This window comes from Penicillium chrysogenum (assembly GCF_028827035.1).
Source record: "Penicillium chrysogenum strain IBT 35668 chromosome Unknown utg000004l_segment0_segment0, whole genome shotgun sequence".
Lineage (NCBI taxonomy): Eukaryota > Fungi > Ascomycota > Eurotiomycetes > Eurotiales > Aspergillaceae > Penicillium > Penicillium chrysogenum.
This window is the reverse complement of record NW_026622752.1, coordinates 5,097,005-5,119,511: the sequence shown is the minus strand read 5'-3', so window position 1 is coordinate 5,119,511 and position 22,507 is coordinate 5,097,005. Positions and strand designations below refer to the sequence as shown.

Below are 22,507 nucleotides of genomic sequence, written 5' to 3'. Positions count from 1 at the left end.
AAAAGACGCTCTAGGCTGTACATCTCCCGTACTCCCCGTACTCTCGTACTCGGCGCCAGGCAGCCTTCCTGGACAAAAAAATATCGCTAGGCTGTATTCCAGCTGTAGGCGGCTATTCTCTGGTCGACAGTGAATGCGCTCGTGGAGTCTGTAGTGAAGAATCGCCAGGGAAACTCGATTAAACATATCTTCTTTTTCTCATACCGAGAGATTGTTCGTCGCGTCACAAAGCGCAGTAGCCCGGATCTCTCTCTCTCTCTCGATTGTTTCCCATCTGCATAAAGCCTTGACGGGGAACTCTTTTCTTCTTCCTCTTGCGACTCCCCTTACACTCGGACTTGACGGTAGTATTTCCCGCCATGTCTTCCGCAGTAGCTGAACTGGAGAATTTGCTCCAATCCATGCTGGCTCTGAAGCCGCCTGGCGTATCCGGCTCAAAGATTGGTGGCATCACAAACTTGTGCAATGCCAACGTGCAGGTACGCTTGTCCCCTTTGGTCGATTGATTCATCTCATTGGTCCCGGCGTGATCGATGATATGCTAACCCTGCCCGCAGAATGAATCAGTTCTCATCCAGAAAATTTACACTCACTTCAAGAAGGCCCCGGGCACCCACAAGCTGGGTGTGCTCTATGTGGTAGACTCAGTAACTCGGCAATGGGTAGAGGCCGCGCGCAAGGCCGGCCAGGTTCCTGGCGGCGATGCACCTGATGGAACTTTCGCCGCTGGTGTCAAGCGTGTCACTGATCTTCTGCCTATCCTGATGACAGACATCATCAATAATGCTCCCCATGACCAAAAGGTACGCAATAGGACATACCCGTATCATGATAAACCTCATACCCCCCCCAGCCTCGCAAGCCTTGGCGACGGCCAAGCCATGCATATTGTATCCTTGTCCCGATGTACTTCAATCTGAAGATCATGCCGCCTTGACCAGACTCTTTCGAACATGTAACTCACCTATACCCTGTCACAATTTAGGACAAGATTAAGAAGCTGGTCGACATCTGGGAGCGTGGTGCGACTTTCCCGTCCCCGATGCTCACTTCGTTCAAGGAGAAACTGAACGCTGCTCAAAGTAAGTCCTCAAGGATGACAATATATGCCGCCGATACTCACAATTCCCTAGATGTCGAATCGAACACCCCCGAAGGATCTCCTGCGCCGAACGCCAACCCGATCGGAATCCCGCAACAGTCGGCAGCACCTGATACCTCGAGCATCCTGAAAGCTTTGGCCGACATGGCTAAGCAGAACACTACCGCGCCCGCTGCTGCCCCCGCTGCTGCCCCTGCTCCTGTGCCGGGCAACCCTCTGGGTGCTTTCAACTCGGCGTCTGTGACCCCTGCCAATGACCCGAGTTCGCAGATGGCTGCTGCTATGAATGCGCTCGGCGGCGGTGGATCTGTCGCGCCTCCCTTCGCAGGTATGGCCGGTATGGCCCAGAACCCTGCGCTCCAGCCGCAGAGTCAAAGTGGAACTCCAATCTCGATGCCCGCCGCGAACCCGTTGGCCGCGATGCTTCCTCAGGCTGCGCAGCCTGCCGCACCCGACTCGAACGCCATGGCACAGCAGCTTCAGCTTCTCCAGATGCTCGCTGCTCAAGGTATCCCTCAGGACCAGTGGGGAACTGCCTTGCAGCTCTTCAGCATGACCAACAACAGTGGTATGGGTGGTATGCCCGGTATGCCTGGAATGCCCGGTATGCCTGCGATGCCTGGAGGCCCGATGGCTGGATTCAACCCGATGCAAGGACAGAATGTTGGTGGATGGGGTCACTCGGACTCCCAGAATAAGGATGAACGTGGCCGTGAGTACCCTCGCTCGCCGCCCACTGGATATCGTCGTCGTTCTCGCTCTCCCGGCTGGGATAGACGCCGTACTGCTTCGCCTCCTCGCCGTCGTGACAGCCCTGTTTATGGAGAGTACGGTGAATCGCCTGGTCGTCGCGGAGACCCGCGTGATGTGCGAGGCCGTCGTGGTAATGAGTATCGCCAGCGTAGCCCTCCTGGTGGCCGTGGTGGTAGACGTCGCTCGCCTTCACCTGCTCGTAACAAGGATCCTAACCTGCCTCCCCCTGGACCCAAGTTCATTGAATGGGACTATTCCATTGGTCAGGGTATGATCAAAGTCTTGAGTCGAACTCTGTTCGTTGGCGGTGTCACCTCCTCTGAGGCTCACCTGCGTCAGCTCTTTGGCCAGTTCGGAATTGTTCAGACTTGCATTGTCAACGTGGACAAGCGTCACGCTTTTATCAAGATGATTAGCCGCACCGATGCGATGCAGGCACGTGATGGAATGGAGTCTTACCGTACTGGCGACATGCAACTCAGGGTAAGTCTTTTGCTTCTTTTTTCCCCCTCCCCCTCCGTGGGTGGCTGGACCTTATCTTGGATCTTATCACTGACCTTATCAATATAGACTCGTTGGGGTGTTGGCTTTGGCCCCCGTGATTGCAGTGACTACCAGACTGGAGTTAGCATAATTCCGATTGAGCGATTGACCGAGGCTGATCGCAAGTGGATGCTTTCGGCGGAGTATGGTGGAACTGGTGGACGTCCTATCGAGTCTGGTATGATTGTTGAGGAGCCCGACATTGAGATCGGCGCAGGTGTCTCCTCCAAGGCTATCAGCCGTCGTATCGCCACTGACACTGGTGGCAAGCGGGGCCCAATTTCCACTCGTACCAACCCTAACCCTCAGGATACTCGTTTCGGTGGTCGCCGTCCTGAGCGTGATGGATACGGTGGCGGTTCCCAGATGGGTGGTGAACTTGACATGTCCAACATGAACAACCAAGGAGCCGCACCTGCAGTTCCTTCCTATGGTTTCAACTTTGCCAGCATGCCCATGCTGCCTCCCGGATTCATGATGGGTGGTCAGCCCGGTATGCCCGGTGCTCAGCCTCCTTCCGGTGGTCAGGGCAACTGATGTTTCTTGATTCCTCATTGATGCGTGCATATGGTCCAAATAGGTTGCGCGCACCGCGCATGGCAAAGGCGTTGGGGGATGGACATGTTTTGCTTTCCTTTTTCTTATTTTATCTTGAGGCATATCATTCGGCGGGGGAGGTTTTAGTTCTTTCTGCACTTGTCTTACCTTTTTTTAATTTCCACACTTGTGCATGACGTCGCCGATGGTGATTCACCAAGATGGACACATCCGGGATGGATGATGTGAAATTTTACGAGAGAATTCAAATAACTCATTTAACATGACCTCATGGTTCCCTTGTGACCGTAAGAGTTTTTCGGCGTAGCTTTGTGATTTCCCTAGGGCAAATCTACGGATATGTCCGGCTTGTAGTATGCATCTTGTAAAAATGTTCATTGATATCGTATTGAGGTCGTCACTAAGTTTACCATGCCACCCTGTAGTGTCCTTACTGGTGTATTTAATCTCCATGCATGAGATCGTTCACATGTGTCAGGACATTCAAGCAGTACGGTCCGGCAGAGCCTTTAATGCCTGGAACGACTGCTCAAAGTCAGCAATAATATCGTCAATGTATTCCGTGCCAACTGAAATACGGATTCCATCCTCCTTGACACCGGAGTCAAGACGCTCCTGCTCCGTGAGCTGCTCATGGGTAGTCGACCAAGGGTGAATGGCCAGGGTCTTGGAATCGCCAACACTGCAGCATGTTAGTAGAGACTTCGAAAGGAGAGCCTCCTCGGGAATGGGAAGGAGTCATACTTGGCAACGTTCGAGATCAACTTGAAGTTGTCAACTACCTGAGAACCAGCGGCGGCGCCGCCCTTGATGCCTACAGACAGCACACCACCAAAGCCGCGGGTCAGGTACTTCTTTGCGAGATCGTGACTAGGGTGATCCTCCAGACCGGGGTATGACACCCAGCTCACATTCTCGTTCTTCTGCAACCATTTAGCCAGGGCGATGGCATTAGTTGCATGTCGCTCGCAGCGCAGACTCAGAGTCTCCAGGCCGAGGATCAGTTGTTGGGCACCGAAGGGGTTCAGGGCAGAACCGAGGTCGCGCAGGATTTCAACGCGCACTCGGATAGCATAAGCGATGGAGCCAAAAGTCTCCCAGAACTTCAACCCGTGGTAACCCTCGGATGGCTCGACGAATTGGGGGAACCGGGCAGCGTGCTTGCCCCAGTCAAACTTTCCACTGTCGACCACGACACCGGCAATGGTGGTACCATGGCCACCGATCCACTTCGTAGCACTGTGCACGACAATGTCGGCACCGTGATCAATTGGGCGGACAAAGTAGCCGCCTGCACCAAAGGTGTTATCAACCTAGAAGTAAGATTCGTGAGCTTTGCATCCTGGCACACACGTTCCAAACAAACAACTTACCACAACAGGAACACCCTTCTCGTGTGCAGCCTTGGCAATGGCCTCAAAGTCCGGAACATTATAGCGGGGGTTACCAATAGACTCAATGTAGACAGCCTTGGTACGGTCATCAATGGCCGCAGCAATATCCTCCGGCTTATCACCCTGGACAAACTTGGTAGTAATTCCCAAGCGCGGGAACATAACCTTGAACTGGTTGTAGGTGCCACCGTACAGGTTGCTGGTGGAGACGATGTTGTCTCCGGCATGGGCGAGGGCCGAGATGGCCATGAATTGGGCTGCCTGGCCAGAGGAGGCAGCAACGGCAGCAACACCACCTTCCAGAGCTGCAATGCGCTTCTCGAAGACGTCGACTGTCGGGTTCATGATTCGGCTGTAGATGTTGCCGAACTCCTTGAGGCCGAAGAGCCTCGCGCCGTGGGCAGAATCATTGAACACATAAGAGCTAGTCGCGTAAATTGGGACAGCACGTGAGTTTGTGGTTGAATCGGGTTCGTGACTTGAGATTGATTGTTAGAGTTGTCCTTGAATTGGGATCGGACACTTACCCAGCATGAAGCTGTAGAGTGTCGAAGTGGAGATTCTCGGACATGGTTCTGAAATGCGGAGAAGCTATCAGAATAGATTTTGGACAACAGTCAAACAGTGGGATTTGGGATTCCCGGGATTCTTAAGATAAGATTGAAGAAATCAAAGAAATCAAAAAGGATCAAAGGGAAAAAGGAGGGGAGAAGAGGGACTAACATTCGGGGGCTTGCAAATGGCGTGATTTGGGGGGGGATTTTTATACTCCACAAATGTTCCTGCATTTGGTTATATAGTCCCCACCCTATTATATACTTGATTCCCCTTTAATCCATTCTAATAATTACATATGTATTCTAATTCTCTATACTAGCCCTATTTCAAGTAAAAAAAAAAAAAAGAAACTACAATAGTGAGGACTCCAATAACTCACCGTGTGGCTTGGCTTGTGTGCGGCCAATAGTCGGGTGTCGCCACGGTGAGTTTATGGTGAGTCTGTCGATCGGTCAGAAGAATACGAACCACCCTAAGTCGCCCGAAGAAATGCAGAAAAGGGCAAGAAGAGAGAGGCTACCTAGACAAGATGCTGATTAGAAGGGGGAGGTGCAAAGGCCATCAATATCACCCGATGGATTAGATTGAACAACGATGAGGATGATGCGAATCACTAGATGTTCCCTCGAAAACAACAGCTAATTACACAGAAAAGATTAAAAGAAGACCAATTCTTCCTTGTCTTTACCCCTTCCGGAAAACCTATCCATTCTCTCCAAGCCCTGGATCCAGAATATCTGGTGAAGAAGGATCTGACATTTTCTCTGCTGGTTCCAATGCCTCCATTATAAGCTTCCTATATAGTAGCATGTACAAATGGATATAATGGAATGATCCACTATCGAGGATATCCTTCCATAGACAGTGATAGACATTTAAACACCCAGAAAATGTATAGACGTTTAAAAAAGACATAAAGGAAGAGTAACCTAAGAGTCCAATGTGCTTACTATAAATACCTGCCCGTACCCCCTTTATCTTCCTTCCTTTTCACCCCCCGCGGTCTTGGAAGACCGTCTTTCCGCTCAGCTGTGAACCCTTTTGGTCATCGCAATAAGTGGTTTTTTTTCGACTTCATTAAAGTTCATGTATACCTAGGTGGCAGCGGCTTTAAGAGACTATCCTCTGGAAGCGGCAAGTAAACTTGCCCCTGTATACTCGTATGCCGAAGGCAGAGGCATCAACCGGGAAACCCCAAACTCGACAGCGACTTACTGTCGACATCCACACTTACCAACCATGTCTCTTCTATGAAGATCAGCTGAACTATAAGTCTTTACATCTCGCAGACACTGACCGTATTGCTCACAGGGTATATGGTTTGCAACTTCAATCGCCGGCATTACAGAACCAACAAGAATGTGATCTGTCTGGACCACAGCACAGCCGCGAAGAACAATTCCCTAACTCAATATCGTTCTTCAGAAATGCGCATATAGTCGTTGGCATCAATCTCGTCCGTTAACTTCTTGCAGGGAGCGTTGCGTAGCCTGCAGCGATAGCTGTCGTTACAGGGTACAGGCTCAGTACAGAGCTTATCTGGCAGCCGTGGCCCACTGTCGTGAGCACGAAACATCGGGAGATGAGGGATGGTTGATTGTCCGTGTGCAAAAGCAAGATCGAGCCCGGAGTACGTGTGACCCTCATTGCTACGGCATGTTCCGCGGAAGGCTGGATCACATTTCAACCACGCTACTATGGCAGCGGCCGACGGAACGAAGGCGCGGGGAACATCGAATTGGGGAATCACAGATGGCGCAGTGTGGCTCATTTGGTTCTCTTGCCAAGACTCCAATGCATGAGGTATGCTATAGGCATATTTAACATAGCAAGGTTACCTGGTTTACCAATGTGTCATCTGTCTTGCCCACTTTTAGTCCAGATTTTGTGCCCCATACCCTAAGCGTTGTCCTAACTAGGCTAGCGTATTTCAACCACTGACTCGTGTACCTTCCAGTACTCTGTACGGAGTACACCAATAGAAGGTGTGTTGATGGTTGGCACCAACATTGAGATAGAATTTATCCAGAAAAGAAATGTCTGGAATGTTATAGAATAAAAGATTCAATTAATTCCATTATTTTTAGTATATTAACCTCAGACTTACCCCATATATACTCCATATATGGACCTAAAAAAAGACCAAAAAAGACAAAAAAAGTGGACCTGCGCGGGATTGAACCACGAATCTCCGAGGAACGGCATGGAAACTCCCCCAAAGGGGATGTTTACATAAGCTCGGCGCCTTAACCATTGGGCCACAGGTCCTTCGTCGCAACTCCGATGTGGTATCTTGACATTATATATCAATCCATCATACTATTAGCGTGTTATTATCCTCTCCAATTAGACTGCAGGATATGCGACAATACCCGGAAGCTTTCATCCCTATAATCATCCCTATAACGATGTCAATCTATTGCTGACCAGAGCTGGAATCCACGTGGTAGTCAGGTTTCAGTGCCATGTCAGGTCCATTCTGGGGAATTGCTATTATAGGTTCTCTCGTTGTTTTGTGAATAATTCACAGTGCGGAAATGCACATCCCTTTTGAGTACGAAACGTGGTGTAGCACCTCGGCTTTGCCCGTGTTGCCAAGCTTCTCTAGATCGCGCAGATCTCTGATCTGCTCCACGCCGACATCCCCCACAATAACCCAAACAGCAAACGCTCCCGAAAGACATCCAAGACAAGGGTTCAGGTGAGGATGGGCTACACAGATCTTTTTCTTTTTCTTTTTCTTTTTTTTTTTTTTTTTTTTAAAAAAAAAAAGTGAAAAAAAAAGTGAAATGCAATCATTTAGCCGATCAGACTGGGGGTTCAACGTTCAACGTTCTAGAAGGGGGATAGTGATACGAGGTTGACTTGGGTACATTCCAAGGTTACGGAGTACAAAGTTACCATGTGGTATCCGCTTTCCCCGGTGTGATCTTTTTGATCTTTTTGATCTTTTTTAGTCCAATCACTTCAATGAACTCCCCTTTCTTTCTCTCTGGGGCCCCGCATCCAAATCCCCCCCAGAGAATCCCCAGAGAATCCCCAGAGAATCCCCATGGCCAATTGAGACTGCAATTTAAACCGGTTTTCTCTCCCAAGCCGGTTACTCGCAAACGCCACAAATCCTTTAGTCAGACGATTTCCAACGCCCCCCAGCGGCTAACCTTTTATAGTCACAGCTAAGCCTCCAGCCCATTAGCTTCGACGCCTGCCCAGCTCCGGCTAAATTGTTTCTGTAACCGTCGTACTCACTTTCGGGGAAATGGGCAAAACCCCGGCGGGGCAGAGTTGCGCCCCTGGTTGCCCATCTGGTCGTTGACTGGTCTTGACCAGATGGCAGAATTAACCCACGTATCACGCGCATACCGTGCAGCTCTAGAGACGTGCACAATGGGGGTCAAGGATATAAGACCCTCGGATCGCCCCCTATTTTTACTTTTTTCTGGGTTTTTGGTTTCCCTTTTTTTTTCAGGGAAATAACGAGTGTTTCCAAAAATGTCGTCAGTTGACAAAAATGATGACTTGCATGGCGAGAAGGCCGCCATTGAGCAATCCGAGGTCTTGGTCAATACGGATCTCATGAACGATGCCTTCGATGGCGAGAACCGCGAACATCAGATGTCTACGTGGGCGGCCATTAAGAGCCGCCCCTGGGCTTGTTTATGGGCATTCACCATGTGTTTCACCATTGTGAGTTGGATTTACTTCGATATCTCTCCGCATTTCGGGTTCATCCCGAGTTCCACAGTTCCCTTCCGTCGGATCTCAAGATCAACTCAGCTGATACCTCCAATCAGGTCATGGAGTCCTTCGACATGTTCCTGAATGGTAACTTTGTCGCGCTTCCCCATTTTAAAAAGGTGTATGGCGTCGAGGTCCCGGGACACGGTAAAACTATTGAAACCAAATGGCAGAGTTCCCTCTTCCAGGCTGGTCAATGTGGCGCTTTCGTCGGTGTATTCTTGGCCGGTCCCGTCACCAACAAGTTTGGCTACCGCTGGACTACTATCTTCGCCCTGATGCTTATGAACGCCACCATCTTTGTTTCCTTCTTTGTGAGTAAGCCCCCAAAAATTGTTGAGCTTGTTCTCTAACTCCAGTTAGGCCAACTCACTCACCCTCCTTGTGGTCGGCCAAGCCCTAGAAGGTGTCCCTTGGGGATTCTTCATTGCCAACTCTCCCGCCTACGCCAGTGAGATTGTTCCTCTCTCCCTGAGAGGTGCCTGTACAGCTACACTGCAAATGAGTTGGTCCATCGGTTCAATCATTGTTGCCGGAGTAACCTACGGCTTCAATAAACGCAACGATGAGTGGGCTTGGCGAATCCCTCTTGCCTTGCAGTGGATCTTCCCTGTGAGTCCTCTACTTACTAAATCTTGTATTTACAGGCGCTGACTCTTTCTAGACTCCCCTCTTGATCCTCCTTTTCTTCGCTCCCGAATCACCTTGGTGGCTGATCCGCCGCGGGCGCAAAGCAGAGGCCCTTCGTTCCATCCAGCGTCTGGGTAGTAAATCCCACGAGGAATCTCAGCAGTCCCTTGCCATGATAGAGCGAACCGTTGAGATCGAAGCTCAGATGGGTGGGTCCCCTACTCTCCTCGACCTTCTCAAGGGAACCGATCTAAGACGAACAATCATTACCTGCTTGATCTATGCGTCGCAGAATTTTGCCGGTAACTTGATTGCCAATCAAGCAACTTACTTCTTCGAGCGTGAGTAGCTTCTTCCCCTATCTAGCTCCCTAGATTCCAAGCCACAATGGATGACTGACTCCCCATTTAGAGGCCGGCATGGGGCCCGAACGTTCCTTCCAGCTCAACCTGATCAACTCGTGTCTGCAATTGGTGGCCAACATAATCGCTCTGCCTCTGGCCTCCTCATTTGGTCGCCGAACCATCTATCTCTGGGGCACAGCCACCAACGTGACTCTGCTCATGGTCCTTGGTGTTTGCGCCTCTATCAGCCAGAACCAAGCGACCAACTACGCCCAGGCCGTTTTGGGAATCCTTATCTCCTTCGTCTTTGCCGGTAGTCTCGGACCCATCTCATACACCATCATTGCTGAGACCTCCTCCGTCCGTCTTCGCGCTTTGAGCACCGGTGTCGGTCGTGCCGCCTACTACGTTGCCGAGATCCCCATGATCTACCTTGCTTCGCAGATGCTCAACCCCGGTGGATGGAACCTCGCTGGAAAGTGTGGTTACGTCTGGGGAGGTACCGCTTGTGTCTGCTTCTTGTCGGCCTACTTCTTCCTTCCTGAGCTCAAGGGCCGTTCTTACCGTGAGAGTGACATCTTGTTCAATCGCAGGATTCCTGCTCGGAAGTTCAAGTCGACCGTTATTGATGTTAGGGATAACGAGTAAGGAAAAGCGATATGAAAAAACGAGACATGCTTTTTTTTGGGGTTTCTGGACCGTGATAACTCTGAAGAAAAGCTTTTTGGAGACTGTTGCGTGCTCGATTACACTGTTACAAGCTTTCCACTGAGTACATCTGCGTGACAGATGCTTTTGGTACTCATGCTATACATAGACCGTTATTATAGATACTAGCAAGTCTACCAGAAAGACTTCATCATAATCTAGAATATATCTGAAACTATACAAACCGGACTCTTTCCCTTGGCGGGGGTTTCCTATTCGAGCTGACCTAGTAAACGCCAGTTATACTAGCGGATTGGAAGAACGTTGATCCAGTACTTCACACCCAGAATCCCCTTGTCACCAACCTGCACATATTTCGCTTTCCTCTTGAGACCATATAAATACGATCATCTGCGAAAGATTAAAGAGATAATCGAGGGGCCGGATTGAATTAAGCGAGTTGCTTATCATCAAGAGATGTCTCTGGTTTCAAACATGCAATTCTTGTCGCTGCTAATATCGCGGCAGGCATTCTCGGCGTCGAAACGGAACGCTTGCTTCCTGTGAGCCTTGCCGTAAAGACAAAGTGCGGTGCGACCATGCCCAGCCTGTGTGTGAACGCTGCCAGAAACGGGGTTACAGTAATCGGTGTTTCTACCATCCTTCGCCGTTGACCAGCACCAGAAGACGACCAGATAGGCATAGTCAAATCCACCTGTAATCATTTCCACGTTGATTGCCCGCAGCAAAACTATCAACTGAGTGCAAAGATTTATAGGTCACCTTCGCCTCCCTTGAGGAATTTAGGCAACCTCATGTCTGACTCTGAAACCCTGGACGCTGTGGCAGAGTTCCCGTCAGTTATTCAGCCGGCACTTCGAGCTGAACAGTTGCTGCCAGCGGGGTACTTGGGTCCGACGAGCTTCATCGCAGGGCTTGAGGAGAATGTTGATCTTTTTCTTCATGATCAACAGTCCAATACAGGTGGAAGCGAGAATCCCACCATGGCTCCATCACCTGGGTTAGTCAGGAGGACCACAGAGGTTCTTCGCTGCTTGCAAGATTTCTCTGCTATTAAGAACTTGGTCCAGAAATACTACAGCGTCTCTCAAACCGCCGTCATTCCATCATCATTGATCCTCAACGCACTGGATGAGCTTGAGGTCACTGTTAACGCAATCTTGTTTGGGCCAGCCTCTGATGAGCAACTGTTTACATTCGGCACATTTGTAATACGCAATACTAGCAAGACTTTGAAGATCCCACAGAACAGCGATGGGACAGTGTTTCACAAATGTTTTACTGGCCCTTCTCTTCGCTTGGAGATCATTGGAGTTATATGCGCTCTAGCAGGCCGGGCCAGCTATTTCGGGCTAGCCGACAGTGCAGTTCGCGATACCGAGTCACGAACCCGATTCTCTCACAAAATGTTGGTTGCATGTGATCTCACTATTCAGATATGCAAGAGTCTAACGGGCTTGAATGATCTTTCTCTCTGGCTTGTTCACGAAGACCTCCTCTTGTCGAAACTGCTTCGGGGCGATTCTAGTCAGTCATCGTTACTGACCCTACACGGATCCCGCTGCTGACGAGGTCCTCGTGTTTTACAGGTTCGGTGACATGGAACCGCCTAGGTGAACTTGCCACAGATATATTTGAGCTTGGTGCACATAGGGACAGTCCTAGCTTATTACCGCTTTTCATTCTCGAATCCCGACGAAGACTCTTTGCGGCTTCCTATCAGCTCGATAAAAGTATTGCAACTTTTCTTGGACGACCACCTCGCATTTCATGGAGGCACTCTGATTGCCGTCTTCCTCTCGATATCAGTGATGTGGATTTGGCTGGGCACACCCACATACTAGAGGCTGCCCGGCGCTCTTTAGATTCTAATGGATGGAATACAAAAAAGGTCTATCAGCAAACGTCTTGGATACGACTACGATTTATTATCAGTACATTCCGAGAAGAAATTCTGGAGCTGTCACTTCAAAAGCCAAGTCCAAATAGAACGGAACAATTGCGGTAGGTTGACCTCGATGCCCGCCTAGAGCCATTCTTGTCTACTTGGTGCTGACCATTCGTACTAGGGATGTCTCTAGTCGCTGCCACAAGGCTTGGAATTTGTTGCCCGAGCATCTACAATATACGTCCAGTTGTTGGGAGTCCGACCTTCCCATAGGAGTGAAGTTGATATCGATCATTTCATATCTCGCCTATCTTTACAATGAGTTCTCGATCCAAAGCCTATTGTACCAGGATTCTAAAAAATCAAATGCTGCCCTACTAGACGTCAGCTCTGAAATTCTCTCCACTGTGTTGACCCTGGGCCAACAGTGGGAGCGATCTGTTGATATTAAGGGTGACTTCACTTGGATCGTGAGTAGTCAGTTTAGCTGCCTAACAGATCACCACTAATGTTCTTTTTTAGGCGCTTGTCTATGGATTCTCATGCGCCAGCGTTTTGATCCGAGCAATACAGGAGCAAGCTCGGACAGGCCAGCCACTATTGTATTCCGGGTCTCGATCCTCCCTCATTCGCAACTTGAGCGTCTTTATCTCACAACTGGAGTCCATGGCCGGTCCGGAACGAGCGACATCTCCATTATTCATCCGTGCAACGTCGGTCTTCTCGAGTATTATCGACGAAATATTGGAGCCGAGACCAGAAGTTTCCGTCGACGGCACCAACCTTGATGCGATATTGGATTCTGATATTGACACTTCCTTTTTTGATCTTCAGGGTATGGACTTGTTTGAGACTCAAGATTTTCGAGTTGCCTTTGATGATATGCTTTACTAAAGGAGATGGCGAGCTTCTGGCAACCCACTTAGACTTCTACAATTTCCTGCAAGCAGATACTTAGCAGAGAGACTTTGACGCGGTATATAAGCATATGTAGTAACCGAAGTCTTCCTAGGACCGTACCTATAGCTTGGAGGGCAATATTGGTGTCAATTAGAGTAGGTTCCATTGCGTATATATAGAGTAGCGAATATATTAGAATGAACGGTCACATCGACATACATCCGGGGAAATAATCTATAGGGGTACAGCGCAGTGTTACACTTGGAGCTAGCGTGCTGCACGCTAGCTGTCCTATATTGAGGTGTACTGCAATATTAAATTTTGACTGTCATACTGCCAGTTTATTACTAGCTACAAACTGGGGACTAACCGTTAATTCTTACAATGTCAACTTCTATAGGGTCAATTTCTATAATATCCCGATTCCTATTATAAGAATACTTGGCCGCTTATACGGGTATAGTCAGTCCTCTTAGCCGTCCTCTTAGGTCGTCTTGTCCGATAGTCTTTTTATATATCTTTTCAGTAGTCTATTTTAGTGGTCTCCTTAGGTAGTGTAGTGTCTCTAGATATCTGATATCTCGTCATGTAGATATCTTCTCTCCCTCCTTGTTTATTTGGTAGATAGTTAGTAGAAAAGGGCTAGCTAACAAAAGGCTTAGTTCAGAAAAGGGAACTTTCCTATATATAACCTCTGATATCTCAACCTCTACAATACGTCAATTTCTAAATGGTTAATAAAATACACATGTACTAGTTTTATGAGATGTTCTACACTGCCGTATGAGGTGCCCACATGGTCTCTACTGGGTGAACAAGATACGAGGTTTGAGCAGTAGACCGGAAAGGAAATCGAAGAACTGGCAGTGGTTATCAAGTAGGCAGAAATAAAAATAAAAAATAGTACAAGCAAAAATGAGCCACCCTCGTAGTTCAAACACCGGCGCTATCAAATCACATTATAGAGGAAAGAAAACCATAGATCATGGATCCATAACACAATTGCGCGAAACCTCCAACCCCGGATAGAGAATATCCCGTTTTTCGATTGTCCGCCGTTGCATAGGTTGCGTCACTATGCGGGCAAGCAGAATATCTGGTCTTATTAAGGTAATATAGTCTGATCACGCCGAACTCTTCGTCCCAGAGTCGGCAACACCGTTTGGCGTCTCCTCAGATTTAGCTGAAGTTGTGGCTGGACTCTCCGTAGAGGGCTCACCGGACAACTTGGCCTCGGCGGCGGCCAACTTGGCAGTGGTTGTGTCCAGGTTCTTTTTCAGGGCCTTGATGTAATCAATGGCCATCTCCACGGCGGTGGCCTTGCTGATGGCCTGATTAGCCTTTTCTTTCTCTTTTTCCTTCTCGTTGACCTTTCCACCAGATTCTGCAGCTTCCTTGGCGTTGCGGGCCTCGATGAACTCCTGCGGAATGAGAAGCTCAATCTCCTTGAGTGCATTGTTGATTCGATTCCGGCGTCCCTGCTCTGCGAGCTTGTGATTCGTCCGCTTGGAGCTCAGATTCTCTGCCAGAGCCTCTGGGTAGCTCACGCCCGATGGCAGAGTGCCGTCGAGAATGTGTTGATAGTTGGATTTTGATGCCAGGTAAAGCGCATCCTGTGACATGCCTAGAAAATAGTTAGTATAACAGCCATTGAATTAGATTGGGATTCGAGACTCACCCTCGCTGCCTTTCATAAGGGGCTGGATGCTGGGACTAATCTTCGGCCGCAACTGTGGGCTAGCCTGAGTGGAACTCATACTGGGTCGTTTCCGATTGGACGCAGTTCTGGATTCTGATTTTCGAGGAACCGGCCCACTGGGAGACGGCATTGCACTTGTGCGGGGACTAGGGGCCAAAGAGGCGCTGGGAGGCTTATCGTACGTCGCAGACGAAGGATCCAAGAAAGGTGTCCCATTCGTAGAGACCGACGGATTCCGAACAGCAGTATCGATACGGTTGGGTTTCGGACGCAGCTGCGAAGGAGCGGCGGCCTCTGGGAGTGATATATCCTCCATTACTTCATCTGGGAACTCAGGCTCCGCGAGCTGTGCTTGACCACGGAACTGGCCTGCGGGGTCTTGCGAATGTTGATTCCGCTGGATGCGCATCAAAAGCGCGGGGGTGGCGGCAGTGCCGGGCGAAGAAGCTTTGACGTGGGGAGCAATTGCAGGAGACATCCGAGGAGGGGGAAGAGCAGGAGGGGGCATCATCGGTTCTGATAATGGCTCGGGGGACACCGAGTCCTGCCCAGAACCCTCATTGCTGCTGACCTGGAGGGAGCGGATGTCCTGATTTTGCGGCTTTGTGGAGTTGATCTCCTGGGTAAGGCTATTGTAGAATTCCTCCGAATTGGTAGCCAAAGTGCTGCGTTTGCGCTGCGCCCGAATAATAGGTGATTGTTTCACCTTTCGCGCGTTGTTGAGCCGAGTAGCGGTCGTTGTTGGCCGCTGACGACTGTTGGGCTTCCGAATGATGCTAGGTGAAGATGGAGCCGAGGTTCCAGCGATGGGGTTTACCTCCGCAGTAGTGGGGACGAATCCCATATCCGATACCTGTCTTGCATGGTACTGGTAACTGCTGGATTCGGCGTTTTGGGCCTCCAGGGCGGGAGAGGTGAGAGGTGTGAAGTATTCGCCGGGGATTGTGTATTCGGGGGAGTCGGAATTGGTTCTCCAGGGGCGTCATAGCCGGTGAGATAAGAGGAGTATAGAGGGCCTTCATTTAATTAGCCAACGAACTCGTCTGGGATTTGTGTGTTTGAACTAACCTGTTCCTCGTTAATGCGTGAATATCCGTCGTACATATCCGGGTTCTCATCCACGCGCTGGGGGTAACGAGCGGCATTGCCATGCATCTCGATACTGTTTGGTGTGGGAGGAATCATGTTGTGGCCCTGCATGTAATGTTGGTGGGTAGGCGGTTGCGACATGGGCGATGGTTGCTGGGCGCAAAAGCCTGGTGTCATATGGGGAGTCGAGTAAGGCATTGGGTGACCGTGATTGGTGTGCGACTGTGTGTTGTCATTGAAATCCATGAGGCCCTCCATCTGGCCCGAGTATTGCACGGCATTCGATCGTAGGTGAGCCATATCCGAGTCCGGGCCGGTGGTGGTCGGGAGAGAATGGGAATGTTGCATATTCCCTGGTCCGTGCTCGATTTCGGAAAACGGTATGTTGAACTCGAACAAATTGGAGAATTCTTCTTCGCCAGGCGCAGTAATGAGATTATTCTCATGAAGCTGCTCGGGCCATGACATGGCTGGTTGTTCCATTTTTGCAATATGAGATATTTAGGCCAATCCTTAAGAAGAGAGAAGAGATACTGGCCAATCAGGCCGAGAGAGAAGTATATTGACGTCGAAACATTCACAAGAGGAGAACTCGAAAAGTCCCTCGAAAAGTCCGTCGAAGAGTCACTTTCGAAAAGATCGGAGAAAAGGAGAATCCATTCGAGGAAATCGAAGAAGAGATGAAGTGGAGAATCAACCTTGGAACCTTCTCGGGGGCGGAGACGGTCCTCCGTGGTCGGGCAATGGGACCTTGCCACTGTGTGTTTTAAGAGGCTACGGAGGGTCTGCCCTTTTGGCCCTTTTTCAGTCTTATTTCTTTATTTCTGCGCTAGATGCGCGTGTGCTTTTATATGCAGAACTCAGTTAAAAAATAAAAAAAAGTACTAACTTAGTACGGAGTACTCCGTCTAGGTACTCCGGCCATTTATTCTCTCTTTTTTTACCGTTTAACCCACAGTGGAGATTATACGGAGTATGGACCAACTTCCGATATATCTATGGGTACTTATACTCCATTTTATATACTAGTATGTGGTATATTGAAATATAATAAACAAGTAATTCAACTAAAACATAAGTAGGTCGCCCAGGTGGAACATAAATCCCATGCATGAATACCTCAGGCAGAAATCAAGAGGGGTTTATCACCTCGTGATGCTTACCTGAGCAAAGGAACATCCCATGGATGACATATGATCATCTCCAACCTTGGAAGGTTTAGACTTGCAGAGCTGCAGAGAGAGCTTGGCTTCTTCTTGACTTTCTTAACCTTCCTCAAGATCTCTCTTTCCTATGAAATGCTTTCATAATGAGACCTATTCCGGACCTCTCATTCTCTCGCAAACCCTCCGACCATCCCCCATCTCCATCCCTCGATCCCCGCACTGCCACCCCTACAACTTTCTTCTTATCGCGCAGTCCAGATGTCGCGGATCAGGATTCCAGTATATTGCTAGATAGCCCCGAGGATGTCAAAGAGAATATGTATGGAGTACAAAGCCTAGATGCCTCTCTGTCCCAATCCGCATTCACATCCTCGCCCCGCGATCACTCTGCAGAGGACAGCCTGAAGCAGGTAACAGACGGTTTAGAATCACACCTCGCACAACGCCGGTCAACATTGAAGCCGCTTAACCCGGGCACGGGGGAATCCTCTGAATACGCATCTCCCATCCATGCAGGGTCTCGGCCCTTAACTCCGCTTACGCTGGGCATGCCCGATGACCCATCCTCCCTGCCCAGCAGTCCCAAATCTACATCCAACCAGTCCTTGCGGCCACTCGACGATGTTTCTATCACGGATGAAACCAATAGTCAGGCTGTTGGATCTGGAGATGAGGACGAAATGCCCCGTGGGTCTCCATTTTTGGCCCCAGGTGGGGCCTCCCAACTTATCATGCCGAGTATCAAAATGCCAAGTCGGAGACCATTCACTGAGCGAGGAAAAGCCATGGGTCGATTCAAGGTTCTTCTGGCTGGTGCTCCTGGTAGGTCTCAATTGTTTCGGAGGAAATTACACAAGCTGATTGTCTCGAAAAAAAAATAGGTTCCGGTAAGACCTCGTTGATCAAGTCTATTGTTCAGACATGCGAGGATATTGTACATGTCGACACCATTCCACAGACAACCTCTTCGGGACGTCGCAGACCTTCTCGCCCCCGATCTCGGGCATTGATTGCCACAACAGAAATTTATGCTAGCACCAAACCTTATCCTTCATGGTGGTCGGATTTGGAAGATTCGCGCGTGCTCCAGCGACGGAAAAGCATCGGAGAAATTGTGTTAGAGAGGAACCTGTGTTTCGTGGACACACCCGCAACAAATTTAAGCCGAGCAGGTCAAAGCGACGCTATCGCGCAATATATGAGACAACAATTTCTCCGTGCCACCAATGCGCTTAGTGGGTCTAGTGTTGATTTCCAAAACCTCCTAGCCGGGAATGGTGGATCCCAGGTGGATGCAATCTTATATTTGATTTCTAATGGTAGGCTCTAATTTGTGTTCCGTCTCGGAAACTTCCCAAATTAACCGATCGCTGACCTTCTATAGACACCCTCTCAACAGATGTGGAATGCATTCGCAAGCTCTGCGAGCTTAGCAATGTAATCCCAATAGTATCAAAAGCAGACACACTCACCCCAACTCAAATCACTCACTTGAAAATCCGCTTCCACGAACAGGCTCGCGAGGCCGGGGTCAAACCATTCCTATTCGGTGATCCGCCGAACGGGCTAGACGGGCTCGAATCCCAACCCCCCTATGCGGTCTCCTCTGAGAAAACAATTGACACCGAAACGATGGATGCAAGCACTCTAATGAGTCCAGACTATGTTCAGCCACTCGTACCCTCCGAATTAGACGCCCTAGTCAACAAAATGTTCGATCGCGATAATCTAGCATGGATGCGCCATTCCGCCGCAAAGAAACTTCTCCAGCAACGCACGGATTTGTATCCGCTTCCGCCCTCAATGCCGTTATCCAGTGCGCAGCCGGGTCCTGCCGCAGGTGGGTCCGAATCTGCATCCAGCAGCTGGCGTTCCGTCTCGGGAACGTCCATTTCACCCGGCTCCCCACCCGGATATGCCATGGCCCGCATCGCGGACTACACCCGACATGAGGAGCGCATGGCGCAGGTGCGCCTCGCTCAGTGGGCTACAGACCTGCAGCGAAGCTTGCAGAACGAGCGCGATCGATACACCTCACTGGCTCGCGGCGAGCGCGCCGTATGGCTTACCGAGCGGCTGGGTGAGTGTGTTGTCGATGGGTCGTTGGTGCCTCTCTCGCAGACGCCTGGCTTCTGTGGACTGCATGGCCCCATCGGCGAGAAGAGCGCTGGTGGGTTCCAGGTCATGCGCTCACATTCCGCTTCTGGGGCACGTCGTTTTGCGGCTTTCAGTCCGCATGACCCGCTCGGCGTGGTTGGCTGGATTGACGACCTTGGGCACCGGGGCTGGATGCTTGTTCAGATTGTTGGGAGTGTAGGGGTTGTTGGTGGGTTGGCGCTCTGGCTTGCGCGCACTTGGGGTCTTCCAACGCGCAACCTTTCAGACTTGCGGCTTGATTACTGGTGTGGTACTATGGAACGGTAGGTTGATGAGATGACTTCTAGTATGATAATGAGGGTATGAATATGTGATGGCTCTATGGAGTTATGGTTTTCTAGTTTGTTGCCTGGAGCGTTTCTGTTTCTACTGGACGGGTTTGTCTTTCCACTGTTGTGCGCATGGTCGTCTGAAGATCATTGCTCTCATCTTCCTTCGGCGTCTTATGACCGGTGTCTTACGACTCTAGGACTACATATTCTCTTTGCGGTTCTGGGCCACGTCAATATAGTCGGATAGGGGCGTCTTTGCATGAAAATGATAAATCTGATTTTTATTGCAAGTGATTTATCTTGCCTTTCCTCTCTAATCCTTCTACCTAACCCAATATGGATATCATTTCCATTCCAGCCATTCCCCGGTATTATATCGGCTAATCAACGGTTGAACATTGAAATTGAAACTGGTCCATTGTATTTAGGAGAATTTAACCCTTTAACCTTTTAATCACTTCTTTGAAAAGAAGGGGGAAAAGGAAAAAGGGGAAAAACAAGCGCTGGCATTAGCGTCTTCCTCGACAGCTAACTATATGTGGACATTAATGATTCATACATCGACGGGGTTTTCCTTTCATGAATCCAAAACTGCTCGCTTCTCCCATCCAAGTTGGCAAGATGGCCGAGTTGGTCTAAGGCGCACGGTTCAGGTCCACCTGATCCCGATGGTATACAACTGTCTCCGTGTCTCGAAAGGGGCGTGGGTTCAAATCCCACTCTTGTCATATCTTTTTGTGTTTTTGTGGTCCAACAATATAGAATAATACATGTAGGGTTAGAGAAGAGAGGCTGTTGCTTTTTGCTGGAATACATCGATACAAGTGAAGTATGTTGTCAAAGAAGAACCCAATAAACCTCCATCTAGATCACTCAAATCCGCAATTGACCGAGGTTCTTTTGTAGACAAAGCTGGAAATGATACAAGTACATGGAACATACAGGTGATATTGACGGTCCTTGCCATACCTCGTCCCAAGGTCATGACTATCACGAGCTAAGGAAATCCATAGATCGACCGAAGAGAATAGGAACAAAGGATAAGGTACAATTGTATTACAGTCAACTACACCTTTCAAAGAACAAAGGAGATATCGGCAATGAATCTAGGCACAAGTGGTCACATGAAATCCAAAATGAAGGGAACAGACTTCTCCCTCTCTACGGTGTAATGTATACAGGGATTTTAAACGGTCAGACCGATGTCCTCGGCGAAGGGGAGCTGGTGGATATCACCCACGCTGACGAGGGTGGCCTTGCCAGTCAGGAAGGCGTTGGCGACCTACGGGTAACTGTTAGCACCACGACATTAACAATGTGGATAGGAAAAAATAACATACCTCCTTGACCTGCTGCTCGGAGACCTTCTCGAGAGCCTGAGCGATCTCGTTGATCTGGTAGGGCTTGTTGCCGTGGACAAGGCCGGAGCCGGTAGCCTCAAGACCGGTCTCGAGGGTCTGGACGGACTCCAGAGCACGGAACTTGGCGAGGGCAATAGCCTTCTTGATGTCCTCGGAGGCGACCTCACCGGCGGCGGCCTTCTTGAGGGCGTCGACGACGTTCTTGCTGGCGGCACCGACCTGGTCGGCCTGGCCGGACAGGGTGACGGTGAAAAGACCGGCATCGGAGTAGGCGTTGTTCTGGGTGGAAACGCGGAGCTGGTTGAAGCCCTTGGTGGCCTGGGAGAGAAGGGAGAAGCCGGGGGTCCACTTGATAGTGGACTCGCCACCCAGAAGTGCAGCGAGAACGGAAGCCTCGGCCTTGTAGCCTGCGGTGCCGAAAGCGCTGGAACCGGGGAAGGCGATCACAACAGCATTGCCGATCTTGGAGGCAATGCGCTGCTCACCACCGTAGTACTTGGAGGCGACGGAGGGCAGAACATTGTATTTGCTGGAGGCGTTGCCGGTAGGGGTGTCCTTGAAGAACTGGCCAACCCACTTGGAGAGCTCAGCGGAGTTCGGGCCGCTGGCAACAAGAGCAATGTTGGACTTGGAGTAGGCACTCTGGGCGAACTCGGCGAGGGCATCGCTGGAGATGTACTTCTCGTAAGGAGAAGTCTCGGAGGGGGTGATGGAGGCGCCCAGACCGCGGTGGAAAGCAACACCGTGGGCGGCATCGACAGCGACGGTCTCCGGGTTGGAGTGGACGGCCTGCTGCTTGTACTTGAGGAGATTTCTGACAACCTCGTTCAATTCGTGGTCTGATATTCGCCGAGGGGGGCTCAGGTCAGCAAAGGGCGCTCATATAATTGCGCTATAACAACCACCATTCATCGAAAGGGACCAACTCACCTGCGAACTTGGACTGGGTAGCAACCTCGGCCAACAACTCTGTGAAGTAGGGGAGATCCTTGGAGAGGAACTTGGTCCGGAGGACAATGTTTTCGCGCGAGTGTGTCGACGAGATTTCACCGCCCAGCAGCTCAGTCTCCCGGGTGATCCGCAAGGCAGACCGCTTGAGGGTAGTCTATTGAGGAATTGAATGTTTAGTACCACCAAATAAACCTGATATGAACCAATTGATGGGGTGGGACCGACCTTGAAAGCGAATCGGTCGAGAGCATCGGAGAAACCAGGGAAGGGCTGGTAACGGGAGCCAGCCTTTGCAACCAGGGCCAGGGTGCCAGTAGGACCCTCAACCTCACGGTTGGCGACCTTCACGCCGGAAGCTTCGGAGACATCGTACTGGAAGGCCGGGCTAGCAGCGGAGGCCATGGACCGACGGCCGGCGGCGAACGCACGCGGCGCATTTCGGCTGAGGGAAGACCGCGACAGCATCGTCGCCTGTGCCGAGAAGATGTGAGAGAAAAAGAAAAGATATAAACCCGAATTGGGTTCGTAAAGAGGCGCAAATGAGGCGGGGAAGGAGGTGGGATGCGGAGAGAGCAAGAGGGAAGAGGCAGTTTGGGAGGTCACGAAAAGCTTCAAGATCCCGACTCGTCACTTCAGCCAATCAGCGGTCGAGTAATCAAAAGCGCGGACGGAACCGGAGTTACTTTTGTTGCGAGTATATAGAAGAGTGTTTTCTATTGTCTTTGGATTAATTGT

General features: G+C 50.1%; 7 protein-coding genes across 7 annotated transcripts; 3 read left to right on the top strand and 4 right to left on the bottom strand.

Moving 5' to 3' along the window:
* Nucleotides 1-327: 327 nt before the first annotated feature.
* N7489_007897 (Nrd1 complex RNA-binding subunit) lies at nt 328-2,935 on the top strand (the record flags this gene model as incomplete). The annotated part of the gene is made up of 5 exons (XM_056713647.1): nt 328-479; nt 558-803; nt 986-1,082; nt 1,134-2,338; nt 2,426-2,935. Exons 1-5 carry the CDS (start codon nt 360-362, stop codon nt 2,933-2,935), a joined length of 2,178 nt encoding a protein of 725 aa, XP_056567362.1. The 5' UTR covers nt 328-359.
* A 504-nt stretch (nt 2,936-3,439) lies between these two features.
* Nucleotides 3,440-4,921, bottom strand: N7489_007896 (O-acetylhomoserine aminocarboxypropyltransferase/cysteine synthase family protein; the record flags this gene model as incomplete). Its single annotated transcript, XM_056713646.1, has 4 exons — nt 3,440-3,638; nt 3,701-4,269; nt 4,330-4,828; nt 4,878-4,921. The coding sequence occupies 4 exons, from the start codon at nt 4,919-4,921 to the stop codon at nt 3,440-3,442; spliced, it is 1,311 nt and encodes a 436-aa protein (XP_056567361.1).
* Nucleotides 4,922-6,316: 1,395 nt separating this feature from the next.
* N7489_007895 (uncharacterized protein) lies at nt 6,317-6,679 on the bottom strand (the record flags this gene model as incomplete). The annotated part of the gene is made up of 1 exon (XM_056713645.1): nt 6,317-6,679. One exon carries the CDS (start codon nt 6,677-6,679, stop codon nt 6,317-6,319), a length of 363 nt encoding a protein of 120 aa, XP_056567360.1.
* A 1,721-nt stretch (nt 6,680-8,400) lies between these two features.
* N7489_007894 (uncharacterized protein) lies at nt 8,401-13,071 on the top strand (the record flags this gene model as incomplete). Its single annotated transcript, XM_056713644.1, has 10 exons — nt 8,401-8,595; nt 8,703-8,960; nt 9,010-9,258; nt 9,311-9,617; nt 9,688-10,264; nt 10,797-10,909; nt 10,947-11,816; nt 11,879-12,293; nt 12,359-12,647; nt 12,700-13,071. The coding sequence occupies 10 exons, from the start codon at nt 8,401-8,403 to the stop codon at nt 13,069-13,071; spliced, it is 3,645 nt and encodes a 1,214-aa protein (XP_056567359.1).
* Nucleotides 13,072-14,201: 1,130 nt separating this feature from the next.
* On the bottom strand, nt 14,202-16,348 carry N7489_007893 (phosphate-sensing transcription factor PHO4; the record flags this gene model as incomplete). Its single annotated transcript, XM_056713643.1, has 3 exons — nt 14,202-14,701; nt 14,756-15,747; nt 15,816-16,348. The coding sequence occupies 3 exons, from the start codon at nt 16,346-16,348 to the stop codon at nt 14,202-14,204; spliced, it is 2,025 nt and encodes a 674-aa protein (XP_056567358.1).
* Nucleotides 16,349-17,174: 826 nt separating this feature from the next.
* N7489_007892 (uncharacterized protein) lies at nt 17,175-19,455 on the top strand (the record flags this gene model as incomplete). The annotated part of the gene is made up of 3 exons (XM_056713642.1): nt 17,175-17,853; nt 17,913-18,350; nt 18,416-19,455. 3 exons carry the CDS (start codon nt 17,175-17,177, stop codon nt 19,453-19,455), a joined length of 2,157 nt encoding a protein of 718 aa, XP_056567357.1.
* Nucleotides 19,456-20,531: 1,076 nt separating this feature from the next.
* On the bottom strand, nt 20,532-22,417 carry N7489_007891 (ubiquinol--cytochrome-c reductase subunit 2). Its single transcript, XM_056713641.1, has 4 exons — nt 21,998-22,417; nt 21,752-21,926; nt 20,801-21,660; nt 20,532-20,742 (listed from the first exon to the last, which is right to left on the bottom strand). The coding sequence occupies exons 1-4, from the start codon at nt 22,235-22,237 to the stop codon at nt 20,647-20,649; spliced, it is 1,371 nt and encodes a 456-aa protein (XP_056567356.1). The 5' UTR covers nt 22,238-22,417; the 3' UTR covers nt 20,532-20,646.
* Nucleotides 22,418-22,507: the final 90 nt, after the last annotated feature.